Source organism: Carassius auratus, unplaced genomic scaffold, assembly GCF_003368295.1.
Source record: "Carassius auratus strain Wakin unplaced genomic scaffold, ASM336829v1 scaf_tig00025783, whole genome shotgun sequence".
NCBI classification, from domain to species: Eukaryota; Metazoa; Chordata; class Actinopteri; order Cypriniformes; family Cyprinidae; genus Carassius; species Carassius auratus.
In genome coordinates, this window is record NW_020525457.1 from 568,523 (window position 1) to 582,500 (window position 13,978).

Consider the following 13,978-nt stretch of genomic DNA (forward strand, 5'->3'; position numbering starts at 1 on the left):
CTGGAGTGCTGTGGATTATTGTGATGTTTTTATCAGACTCTCATTCTGACGGCACCCATTCACTACAGAGCATCCATTGATGAGACACTGATGCAGTGCTGCATTTCTACAAACCTGATGAAGACACAAACTCATCCTGATCTCAGATGAACGGAGTGCAGATTTACATTTTTGGGTGTAGTGTTCCTTTAAAAGCCTTATTCACTCAGAGACACAAGCAAATCGGTAATATGTGAAAATATTTGACACTTTATTGTAAGCTGCAGAAGTCTTTGACACAAGTTTATTAATATACAGGACGTTACAGCGCAAAAACATTAAAACATTAAGAGTTTTTTCTGAAAACTGAAGGATGCAGCAAATAAAAACCTTTAGAGCAAAATAAAATCAGAAATAAAAATGAAAAAAACATGAGGTTTAAAAACACACCCAATATGCTGCTGTTAAGACCTGCTTCACAATTTATTTACATTAAAAAAAAAAACACACAATTTCGGTTCCATCTGAAGATCTTCTGTGAAATTCCAGACTCACAGTTTCATCTCCATCAAGCTCGAAATGATTCGGCTTCAACCTCAAAATATAAATCACAAAAGGCACTCCAAATAAATCTAAAACAGTTCATCACATTTAGTCAGCGAGTGTCCGGCAGAACCAGAGGAAGCTAGAAATATTGCACCAGGAAGTGGCTTCTCTTCACAAACAGGAAGTTTACTCAGAGCCGGCAGGAAGACGGGATGTTCTTTACCAGGACGAATCTGCATCTGCTTCTCATCCACACAAACCTTTAAGAGCCTAAAACTGTGCTCCTAAACCTTCAGAGCCAGAGATCATTCAGGACGGACCGATCAAATACTGTTCTGCAGATCACACTTCTATATTCTCCCACAATCAGATCACTATGTTGTATTGGTTCCTTTACTTTGATTTTAATAAATAACGTTTAAAACAACAACTGTCTCCAGCAACATGATTGTCATTACCGTATTAAGAGAATGAGTTTCTGCACTACAGAAATTGACATGAAAATACTCATGCAAAACATCTTAAATCATGCAAAGAAAAAGAATATATAGATATTCCCTTTTCAAATTGTGAGTGAAGCGTGATCTGTGTGTGTCAGACGTGGTGAGATTGAGTTTGAAAGCAGAAGAGATGAAATGAAAGTGTTCGGCTGCTGGTGTTTGATTCCAGTGAAGGACACAGTGTTCGGACATCTCTGAGACAGACAGTGTTCGGTCGAGTGTGTGTGTGTGTGTGACACGTGCGTGGCTCAGTGTGTGAAGCGCAGGCTGTAGAGCAGCTCTGCCGTCTGACACAGGGATCTGGGGTTAGCGCTGGAGAAGTACTGACAGCAGAGCCAGTCCTCCAGCTCCGCGTTCCTCTCGGGCTCCAGCGAGCGCTCGGCGAACTTCATCATGAGCAGCGCACGCTTCACGTCCAGCCAGTTGAGCAGGCCGTGGTCCCTGGGCTCCGGGGTGCTGTGCTCCAGCAGGTCTCTCCTCGGCCCCCACAGCAGCGCCTGCAGGACGCTCCGGGCGTCCCGGATGTGGATGCGGCGTCCAGGGTCGGGCTCCAGCAGCAGGTGAGCGAGTCTCTGCAGACCGGCCGAGTAGATGGACGCGCCGGGGATGAGCGGCAGCTCCTCGCATCTGTAGTCGCATTTCCCCGGCGTGGCCTCGAACGGGTTTCGGCGGTGCAGGAGCTCGTAGATCAGGATGCCGGTTTGAAACTCGTCGAACTTGCGGTACTGCGCCGCCGAGACGATCTCAGGCGCGAGCCGAGCGTGCTCCCGCTTCAGACGCGGGTCGGCGCACGCCGTGGTTTCGTCGGCGTCGCGGCGCTTGGCTTTGCTGAAGCTGCTGATGAGGAGGCGAGGGAGGCTTTGCTGCTGAGGATCCGGACGCTGCACCAGGAGCAGGTTCTCCATGCACAGATCTCGATGCGTGACGCCGTGTGCTTTCAGATGCTCCAGACCCGCACACAGCTGCAGCAGAAGAAAACACACGCGCCGCTCGTAAACCTCCGGCTGGGCGCGGTGGAACGACTCCCACTCGCGGACGAAATCAGCCATGGTCTGGTGCGGGACGTCCCGTGTGATGACCACCACTCGCTCCTGCTCGGCCGGACCGCTCTCCTCGCTCGGGGACATGCTCCGCGGCACACAGGCGATGAAGTGACCGCAGTCCTGCTGCAGATTGAAGTGAGACGGGACGCTCTGCTGCACCGAGAGACCGTACAGATGAACCTGCTTACTGTCCGGCGCCTGGCCTTTACAGATCTGACCAACACACAGAGAGAGAACAGCACTGTTACGAGGATGCACGGACGATTACAAAACATTCACAGCTGCCCAATGTCTCATAGTGTCACCTTTGGCTTGTTTAGTGACATACACAAAAATACTGGACAGCACAACTGTGTGAACAGAGGGAAGCCGGTGTCGTGTGTCTCCTCACCTTGACGGCGTACGTGTTTCGGGTGTCTGACGCGCAGGAGGCCGAGTAATACACGGCGTCTCCGGACACACAGCAGGGTTTGTTACAGGTCAGTTTGAAGAGTGACCAGTTGCTCTCGTCGAATCTCAGCGTGTTCCTCTGGCCGCTGGTGAAGTGCTCCTCACACTTGAGCGCGAGCCGGCGCAGGGACTCGGCGTACAGGCCGCCCAGCTTCGAGTAGATGCCCTCGCGGCTGTCCATGTTCCTGAGCAGCGCGTGCAGCTGCAGCGTGGAGCCGGCGGTCAGCGTGTGGAGCTGTGGAGACGAGCAGGACGTCACCATCCCCAGACGAGGAGCGCGGCGCTCCACAGACTCGCTGACGTTGGTCTCGGAGCCGCTGAAGGGCAGGCGCGGGCGCGGGCGACTCGACTCCAGCGGAGCGGAGACGGTGCGGTTCACCAGCTTCTTCTGCGGCAACGGAGGCGGCTGCAGCTGATTGGCCAGACTGTTGCTAGGAAACGTGTCGGGCTGCGGCGAGGCTGGGGCGGAGCCACACGGGCTGCTGGGAAATGGGGAGGGGCTGAGGCGGAGGGTGGAGTCTAGAGAAAGAGAGAACAAACGGTTAATTATTTTAAATCAAATTGAAAACATTTATATTGACTGAATTAAAAGTTGTTTAATGATATGATAATATGGTTTGATGATGGCAAAAAAAAAGATCTAACTAGAACACATAAAAAACATCACATGACTGATATTCACAATAACAGCATGGTTATAAGTCGCACACACACACACACACACACACACACACACACACACACACTAACATACACACACACAAACACTCACTCACACACACACACACACACACACACGTGACAGTCTCTCTGTGGTTTGTGTGACACATTAATGAAGGCCTGGAGATGGAGATCTGTGGCTTCATGAGAGGAAACCATCAGAAAACTACTTTTCTCTATTTAACCCTCCGTTATCTCTGCGCCCCAGTGCATTATGGGAACATGCTTCGCACAGCTACTGTATGAATGTGATGGTACATCAGGAGGAAGAACTGTGTCTGATGTTCCCTTCTTATCACTGCTGATTATCAGGAAGTTTCATTCCTTTATCAAACCTTGAACACAAAGTGAACTTCCCTCTGCTGTCTACACAGGAAGTTCACTACAGAGACAAGAACCAGTTCAGATGAGCAGAAACTCACGCAGTCAACAAACACACAAACACGACACAGAATATGCCATCTGTAATTAGACCTAATGCTACCGAATAAAATCCAAAGTTAGTTTGAGTTTGGAAAAAAAGCATCATTTTAAAATTGTGACTTCAAGACTTGGAAAAATTCAATAAATTCATGAAATCTGAATGGGCATTTTATTATGAATAACATTTAACTAGTTATTTTAAGCTCTGAAATATTTTATCAGGCAGAAATTGAGAGTGAAAAATATATTAAATCCTTATACTTTGTGTTTATCTGTTTTGTATTCATTCATAATTAATTTGGATTTCATCAAATAAAATCCTGTAATTGTAAGTAATAATAATAGTAATAACCAACCAATTTTTTAAATAATAATAATAATAATAATAATAATAATAATAATAATAATAATAATAAACACTTAAAATAATAAATCAAATGTTAAAATAAATAAATAAAAGTTTATGAATAAAAAAAAAATAAAAAACATTAAATACAATTGAATGAATGAATGAATATTAAATAAAAATAAATGAATGCATATTAATTGTTTAATAAATAAAAAAGAATTAAAATTAAATGAATAAAATAAATAAAAATTTATTAATGAATACGAAATAAACAAAAAACTAACAAAATAAATAAAAATGAATGAATATAAAATAAATAAAGAAATATAAATGAATGAATAAATGAATGAATATAAAATAAAAAAATAAAAAATAATAAATATTACATAAACAACAATTTATACAATGAGATAAATGAATGGATATTAAATTATAAATAAATAAAAATAAACGAATGAATGAACAAATAAATAGAAAAGTAATAGTGTAACTCACCGGTGTGTGTGAGCGCCTGCAGACTGTCGCTGGACGTGTTCAATCCTCGCAGTGATTGGCTGAGATTCTCCAGTGACCCCTGCTGACCCACACTCTCCAGATCCATATTACTGCCACTCAGACGCTTACACACCCTGCAGACAACACACACACACACACACACACACACACATTTAACCTCACAAGCGTGTGGAAGTCGGAGTCTGTGCCTCGTTGTGTCATTATCTCATTATTTCTCTCTCTCTCTCTCTCTCTCTCGTGTCATTAATGGTAAAGAGACACATCAGTCTGAACAATCTCTCAAACAACGGATGTTCACATCTAAATATATATATATATATATATATATATATATATTACACACACACTGCACACACGACTCGTCCAGCTCTACTGAACAACACAGACACATAAACATCAGAAGACCACATGAGTGAACATGAATAATACACACATCAACACGTCTGACTCCCAAACACACAGAGAACTACAGATTGCCAAAGTGACACAGAAGCTGTTCGCGGACGTGGTGCATCCTCACACTGATGCACTTCTGTCACAAGCCTCCTTGTGAACACACACTCGTCCGTCTTTCTCCGTCAAACACACCTGATGCACTGCGATGAAGCACCGCAGCTTCCTGTCAGCTGAAGACACAGGTCAGAGTCACACACACACATGCACACACACACACACACACACATGCTATAAAGTCATGCTGCTACATCAAACCAAACCACTCAAAACGAATCAAAGTAAAATACAGGTGTATAAAGCAGCTTTACAGTAAAACACATTCATGGCAACTGTAGAACATCTAGAGCCGTGGAACACCTGTCAGCCAATCAGAGCGCAGCATTCAGCAGCGCTGCGATACAAAGTAACAAACACACTCATGACTCTGTGCGGTGAGTCGCTCTATAAGTAGACTTCCTGTGTGTGTGCGTATAAATAAATGTGTGTGTGTGTTTGTGTGAGTGTGTATATAAATAAATGTGTGTGTGTCTTGTGTTTCCTGTGATTTTGAGTCTATAAACTGCTGCTGTTTCTCTTTAAGACAAACATGAGCGTCTCACCACACGTACAGATGATCTGCTATGTGTGTGTGTGTGTGTGTGTGTGTTGAACGCCAGACCTGAACTCACACCTAAAATATTAAACCACCACCAGAACACCGTAGCAACCGCATAGCAACATCACAGCAACCCCGCAAACACCGTAGCAACTAAAGCATCGCTCAGATTTGATATTCATATTTTCTGTTTTCATTTGATTAATTTAGCATCTTTTCTTTTTTTAGTTCTTGTTGTTTTAAAATATGTATATGTATATATATATATATATATATATATATATATATATATATATATTTTTTTTTGTTTTTTGTTTGTTTATCTAATTTCATTCAAATTAGTTTTTCAAAAAGTTTTTTGAATGTTTATATTTTTATTTTTCATTAACATTTTTTTATTTTCATTAAAAAAATATTTTCTTTTTATTTCACACACATTTGAACTATTTACATCAGAACAATATGTATAATATTTAATGCAGTATTCAATTATTTTTATACATTTATAAATAATATTAATACATTATATTAAATATAATTCAGAACATTTAATATCTAGTAGAATACATGTATATATTATACCAAATATTTTAGCACATATTTCATGAATGTAGCATTATATTATTAAAAAACGAAAGGAAAGATGTATTTGGTGCGCTCTAGCTCTCCTATAGACCAGTGGAGATTGATTATCATTGCACTGGATCAAACCAGCACAAGCACAGGACCTGAGTGAAACCACAGAGCGTCACTCACCTGAGCAGCCGAGGAGCGGAGGATGATCAGCGTCTGAGCGAGAATCACTGCTTCTCTCTGAGTCTGATCTCTAATCATCTCTGACAGCATGTGCTCTCGAAGCAGAACACGACCCGAGGCGCGGAAACACACACTCGAGGCGCTCTTCATCTGTTCCCTGCTCTAGAAGCTTCTTCAGCTCGACTCAGGCTCAGAGAAACACCAGAACACACCCACATCACAACCACTGCAGCTCCTGCTCGTTAATAACTCGTCAGAAGAGATCATAACTTCACCCATTCACTCTCGAGTCCTGAACAATCAAGGCTCCCAAACTGAGCTGATGAAAAACTAATTATTAATAATAAATAAATCATTAAACATTTAAAAAGAAGAAAAAATAGAAAAATTGGATTATAAAAATGTAAAATTCAAATATAATTGATTTTTAAATAAAGTAAAATTCAAATAAAATGTTTTAATTTTTTAAAATTAACAAATCAATAAAATTAAAATCTAAAATTTAAATAAACAGGTTGATTATAAAACAATTCAATAAAAAAAAGTAAAAAAAAAAAAATACAATTAAAAATAAAAAAAATACTGAATTGTTTTTATTTAAAATAAAGTTTAAAATAAAACAATAACAAATTATATATTTTTTATTAAATTAAAACAATCCAATAAAATGGATTAAATACAAAAAATGTAAATTTAAATAATTTTTTTAAATGTTTTCAAATAAACAAATAAAATAAAATAAAAACACAAGTTAATTATAAAAAATAATAATTCAATAATAAAAATGTAAATATCAAATAAAATGACAAATAAATAAAATACTAAAAAGTCAAATTTAAAATAAATACAACTGAGTTTGAAATAAAATCACAAATTATAAAAATGTAAAATTAAATTAAAACAATCAGTAAATAAAACTATTAAAATGAATAAATACTAAAAATGTAAAATTAAAATGAATAAAATGAGGCACTTACTAAAAACTAAATATAATATATTATTTGTTGATCTGAATGTCATGTGACCTCTGAACTACATCAGAGAATTGTGTGAACGTGTTGTTAAATTATTAGAATATTAACTTTTAAAATGTAAAGAGGTTCAGCTGATGAAGACGTTTGGGGATCCCTGGACGTTTCTATTCACACACACACACACTGAAGATGAACAGACAGCTCTACACACTGCATCTCTAGAAATAACCTGTTTCCAGGACATTAAGTGCCGTTAAACTCAGATTCATCCGCAGTTACTGGAGCACATTTAATATTTGTTATAGAAACCACATGAGCTGCTGTTTCTGACTCCAGCGAAGCACAGTTTAATCTCATGAAGAGCTCACGACGAGTCTGTGCACGCTTTAACGCTCCCACATCACATTACTGTACTACAGCATCACTCCAGTAATAATAACCAGACACTGACCAGGGACCAGGAGACAGATCAGGACGGGGACGTGTCACACTGATACACATCTTATTCCAATATAATATTACAATTCTTTAATATAGAATCTTTGATACACTTTAGTATAACATTAAAATATTATAAATATTTAATATACTAAATATTATAATACAATAAAACAATACCAAAATATATTAAATACATTATATTGTTATTAAATAAAACTTTAGCATGAAATATTTTAATTCTACATTAAAAGTAATACATTAAAGTAATATTTAAAAAAGTAATACTTGATCATTTTTATTTATTAAAAGTAAATAAATGATAAACAAATAAATTGTTTAAATATTTAAAAAACTATATTAAAAATATTATACATATCTTTTATATTTCAACAAATACAAAACACTGAATATATTTTATATATATAAAAATCTTTATAATATTTAATATTTAAAAAAATATGAAATACTTGATACAGTTTTATTAAAGCAAATAAATTAAAAACAATTTTTCAATATTTAAATAACTAAATAAAAAATATTATACATATCTTTTACATTTCAACAAATATAAAACACTGAATATATATTTTATTTATATAAAAATCTTTATAATATTTAATATAATATTAAATATAATATTATATATATATATATATATATATATATATATATGAAAACTTGATAATGTTTATTCATTAAAGCACAAATAAAAAACAAATATATTTTTAAAATATTTAAATAACTGTATTAAAAGTATTTTACATATATTTTACATTTCAACAAATATAAAACACTGAATATATCTTTTATTTATATAAAATTCTTTATAATATTTAATATAAAAAAATAAGAAATACTTGATATACAGTTTTATTAAAGCACATAAATAAAAACAAATTAATTTTTTAAAATATTTAAATAACTAGATTAAAAATATTATACATATCTTTTACATTTCAACAAATATAAAACAGTGAATATATTTTTTATTTATATAAAAATCTTTATAAAATTTAATATAATATTTAAAAATATATATGAAATATTTGATACATTTTATTTATTAAAGCAAATAAATTGTTTAAATATTTAAATAAAAATTATTCACATTTTCTCAATTTCACCAACTAATACAAATCAGTTTCAGAAACCCTGCATTAGTACATTTTTGTCATTTTGCACATTTAGCAATTTCTGAGTGAAACTTTCGACACACATTTACGTTGTTCTCCTGCATCTGCAGATCGTTCTTGGCTTCTGATAGCAGCAGCACGTCTCAACAGCCACAAACCGCAGCGATCTGCTGAAAAAAGCTCTTGTTTGGAAACACACGGCTTGAATTCACACCTCGCTGCTGATGATATAAACACAGATCTCAAACACGCGGTGTGTGTGGCGTCAGTCGGTCGAGGATCTGAACACGGCTGATGCTCAGATAGCAGATGTTTGTCGACTCTGACAGACAGGAACATGCACACTTTATTCTGACGGGGTGATGCTACTCTGGGCCTGAAATGTTCCTGTGAGTCAGTCTAACATGAGAACTAATTAAAGCTCAAGCTAATGGAAACAGCTCTGAAGGGCAGAGAGCGCTTCTCTAAAGGTGAGGTGTTAACACGTTTAATTTCAGCTCTGAAAGAGACCAGTTTCACCCTCAGCTTCACAACTCCAGTCCGGAGGAGACGCATTCAAATCACATTTGTTTGCTATGACACTTTACAAATGCTTCAAGACCCTCAAAAACATATTTTTTAAGCTTATGTACAAGATTTTTTTTTTTTAACGTAATGTATGGAGTATCATTAGTGTCAAAAATTATTATTACAAAAAAAATTTTTTGTCAAATATATTTATCCTTTTCCCCATATCTCTCACACTTCTGGACGGATTTTTTTTTTTAGACTGAAGTCTGTTGACGAACCATTGCAGCATAAAAAAATTTGAAATTCGCAGATTATATGTTTTTATAAATTACATACAATGGTATATCCAAATAAAAGTATCATCAATAATGAAGGAAAAATATATGAAAATATATTGCATTAAAGTTTTTTGGTGTGGTTAATGTGTACTTCGAAGTTTCAAAGAAATTCAACCATTTTTAAGTAATAAAAGGGGCGCATGCAATAACAACATGCAAAACTTTGAGTTTTCTTTTTTCACATACACTCATTAATGAGAAGTTGCTGACCAGATATAATATTGTTTAAGACAAAAAATATGTTTTATAAATGAATGCTTCTTGTATGCAAAAACAGAATACATGTTATAAGTGTTAACAGTCTTAGCAGATGATGTTCAATCAGCCTGCAAGTGTTAAATGACTTAAACACACATTCAGTGCTCTAGTGTCAATAAGACCAGCTCTCTATTTACAGAAAACCATCTTATGAGGGTTGATTACAGATTAATACAATCCTTCAAAACTTCAAAACCAAAGACACCAAACATCTCACCATGAATCAATCACAAGACGAAACCAGAGATAAGAATAAACTATCAACAGAACTCGTCACTAATAAAGCACTGACTAGCAATGTTTCTAAATGAGTTAAAATGCCCTGATCAAGAACACCTGGCAACAAACCTAACTGGTTGTTTCTTGCCTTCACATGCTATCGAAAATCTCCACTGTAACACTTCTGAAATCATAAGTACTTGTTTATTATAGATTCAAGTGCTTTGTTGCTGGGAACCAAATAAATAACGGAGGACAATTGGTTCATTCTTCCTTGTTTCTTTAGGAAAACCATTTTAAAGCCAAAATGTATTGAAGATATTAATTCAGTATCTAATAGACTTTGGCATCCCATTCGATGACAACCAACTATACGTTCAACATATTCTGAAGTTTCAGTCCAATAAATGCTAAACTTCAGAATGTTTTTTGGAAACGGGTCTCAAAATGATCTCCAAGATGGATATCCGACCTTACCCTTGTCCAAAAATGACTAGGAAACTTAAATTTTTTACCAAAGCACGTGAAGCCACCATTAACACAAGCATCAGTAAATTAATAATATTTGGAAACATGGAAACCAACATGGAAAACAGCATAAAAAAATAAGGAGGTAGCTCTCACCGGTGGTGTTTTTTGGGAGGCGGCGGCGGAGGCGCAGGATCCCGACTGGTGTTGGGTTCACTGGAGGGAATGAGAGAGGACGGGTTCTCCGCTTGGATATGACTGGTGCTTTTGTTGGCGGTGCCTGGCATCGCACTGCTCTCGCTCGTCCATTCTCTGGACTCAATGCAAGGAACAGCAGAACTATTGATGGAGTCGCCCGTCCCAATAGAAGAGCCCAATCTCTTGTCCGTCCCCTCAGACTCGACCTCTTCTTCCACCTCATCAATACAGCCCTCCAGACTCCTGGTGCTGTGGGACTTGTGCCTCCACTCTGGGACGGTGCGAGTTGGAGTCCTGGCTTCCACTTGTGAAGTCCCTAGATTTGGAGAAAGAACCGCGTGAAAGCTGAGTTCGGGTAACGGTACTGGGGAGAGACTGGAGGTACCAAGTCTGGGTGGACGGGTGCTGATCTTGGGGGGAACCAGAGGACTGGAGTGAGGCTTGGGTTGGGTGGATTCAGTGGCATCAGGAGCGTTTGGCCAAGTGAACGCTGGGCTCGTTGGGTCTTTGGGAGTGTTTGGGCTGAAATGGGTCCATTGGGTGCTTACGGCCGAATCCGGGCTGCTCAAGTAAAACGTCCGGTTGTTTTCCTCAGTGTGGGCGGCCATGACCGTAATAGTCGCTCTTTGATTGTCGCTTACGTTGACCTCGGTGTCAGACTCGGAGGACTGCGGAGCCTTCCCATCGCTCTGAGCATTGAGTCGTCTTTTCCTCTTGGTGCTCTCGGCATAGATCGGCTCACTTCCCTCGAGCCCGTTTTGGGGAACGCTTGGAGACTTCTGAGGACTCCGGAGTCCTGGTGACGAATCCACGCTGCTCCGATTGGAGCACGAGTCCGACAGGCTTCTGTGGAAGGAGTCTGGAGTCACTGGAGATGGTGAAGTACCTGGCGTCTCATTGGACGATCCGTTAACCGTGTTCCCTGGTGCAGTTCTGCCTTGCCTTTCCCCTACGGATGTCCTTAGAGGACTTGTAACTCCATCACTGTTTCCAGTCCCATTATGAAGATATGTCTCTCCATTGGTGTAAGTGCTCTTGACCACTTTGGTCATCTGTCTATAGGAGTCACTGTTCCCGTTCTCTTTCAGACTGTGGGGAACACTGCCATCTTCTTGACTCACAATTATTTCGCTGATAACCATGCAGTCGTTGGATAATCCAGTGGGAGAACAAACGTTTTGGGAGAACTTCTTTCCAGAGATGCCGTTTTGTATTATGGTTTCTCTAAGAGGTGTATTACATCCATTGCTTTCGATGTACAGAGGAGCCAAATCCAGAGCTTTCTTCAGTCCTACAGAGGTCTTCTGGTTGTTCTGAGACATAGAAGTGATAAATAAGTTTGGGAAAACTCATCACTGTAAGAAACCCACCTTGAGATCATGACATCAAAACATAAACAAGCACAGAGTAAGCAGATAAGATTTCACAGGCAATGCGTTGATTGACTTGACAATTATTCACAAGTACAAATAACCAATCAATCATCTTATATGACTCTACAGACACTTTATGTGACTAACTGTGTCCATGTGTGTTTCCTTTGTAGACTCTGAATCTTTTGGTGTTGTTCTCCAGTATTTCAGTGCATTTCTGCAGTTACCTGTTCTGTATTCATGTTGATGTCTGTCATGAGCTCCGCTGTGACGTCCGTGTTCATCATGGTGGGTCTGACAGCGATGGTGGGTTTGCTATACGGAGAGGGAGACGTCACCCCATCCTCGTCTTCCCCGATCAGACTCGCTGGGACACAAGCGGCTCCCGTCGATCCGGTCGGTCCGTGAGCGCTGCGAGGATGGAAGCAGTTCTTACAGGAGCCTGGTTTCCACACGTGCTCTGCAAACTCTCCACACGCAGACATTGTAAAGCAGACCTCCAGATCACGTCTGATCGACTCTACAGACGTTTACGATGGGGTTTGATCATAACGTACAGCACAGGAGTCTGAAAAACACCAGATAAAGCACAGACCGTCGTGAATTTCAGCTGTTTATATGTTTGATAGGAAAACCTCCTGCTGCATATTTTCAACGAGTTGCATGGACTTTCTCTGAATCTTTCCAAGCGGATCTTTCCCTGAAACCATCAACCAGCAGCGGGAAAGATCCAGGAATGCTTCATGCAGCTTGTTTAGAGTTGCAACTAATTACCATGCAAATATTTAATGACCATAACACATTTGTTTAGTGGTTTTTTTCAAAGGACAGCACCAGATGGCGTCTGCTCTGGATTGAGAAATCTTTCACATCATTAATTACCTTTGCCGCACACATGCGATTCATTTTTAGACTCTTAATTAAGAAACAAGCTCACCCCTTTCTAAAAAAGAGGAGCAGCAGGTGCAGGTCTAAACCACATTTGCAAATGTGTCTTCGCACAATGACTCAGTTTGATACAGGACTCTATTCGCAGAAGCAGTTGCTGGTATATTTTAAGGCACGGATGGTTAAAACAGGAAATAACACAACCTTTTTCAAATAAGTCTGCATGCATGAACCTGAGCTGATTTCACGCCCGCTCAAAACTTGTGTTTGGAGTTACAGCCTCGGGGAATGATTCATTTGGCCATAAAGATTGGTTTTGCACACTCGCTCTCAGATATCACCCAAAAGAGAGAGAGAGTGAAAACAAATCTGAGAGTTTTCGCACCATCGCTCGTGTCTGGTCTGTCGTGGTGTGAAAGCTCACCGTGGTGCGAGTCTCCTCTTCACATTCCTCACATTCCTCCCGTCAGAGAACGCTTTCTGAAGCCTGATAGAAGAACAGAAGAGCCTCTAATTCTGGCGTCCTGGGAAAGTGGTGCTGGAGATGGACGAGGTCAACTATCCACTGCCCTTCAATCGAGCGCGGTCTGATTTAGTCTGGCACACTGAAGATTACTAGTGTTTGAAACACTGCAAAACATAAACTAGAACCAGTTTGGTTCCCCAAAGAACTTTTTGCTCTACATAAAAAGCAGTGTGCATTGGAAAAGTTTCATGGATGTTAAATGGTGTGCATTTAAACAACCATTTTGCACTTAAACATAACGTTTATTTAGGCTTTAATGATTGCATGGAGAACTTTCAACATCCATGAAACTTTTTCAATCAATGCACATTGATTTTTA

The 13,978-nt window shown here is 38.9% G+C and overlaps 1 protein-coding gene across 2 annotated transcripts in view; it reads right to left on the minus strand.

The window, feature by feature from the left end:
• Positions 1–229: 229 nt before the first annotated feature.
• The window catches only part of LOC113078489 (inactive tyrosine-protein kinase PRAG1-like), a 15,359-nt gene continuing 1,610 nt past the window's right edge, over positions 230–13,978 (minus strand). The window contains exons 2-7 of one of the 2 annotated variants that reach the window (XM_026250789.1): positions 13,558–13,763; positions 12,473–12,813; positions 10,831–12,185; positions 4,506–4,639; positions 2,460–3,037; positions 230–2,281 (exon numbers count right to left, since the gene is read on the minus strand). In XM_026250789.1, coding sequence (XP_026106574.1) covers positions 1,274–2,281; positions 2,460–3,037; positions 4,506–4,639; positions 10,831–12,185; positions 12,473–12,730 — 3,333 coding nt within the window. In that variant the 5' untranslated portion in view covers positions 12,731–12,813; positions 13,558–13,763 and the 3' untranslated portion in view covers positions 230–1,273. The remainder of the gene's footprint in view (positions 2,282–2,459; positions 3,038–4,505; positions 4,640–10,830; positions 12,186–12,472; positions 12,814–13,557; positions 13,764–13,978) is intronic. The other variant, XM_026250788.1, reaches the window with a different exon arrangement.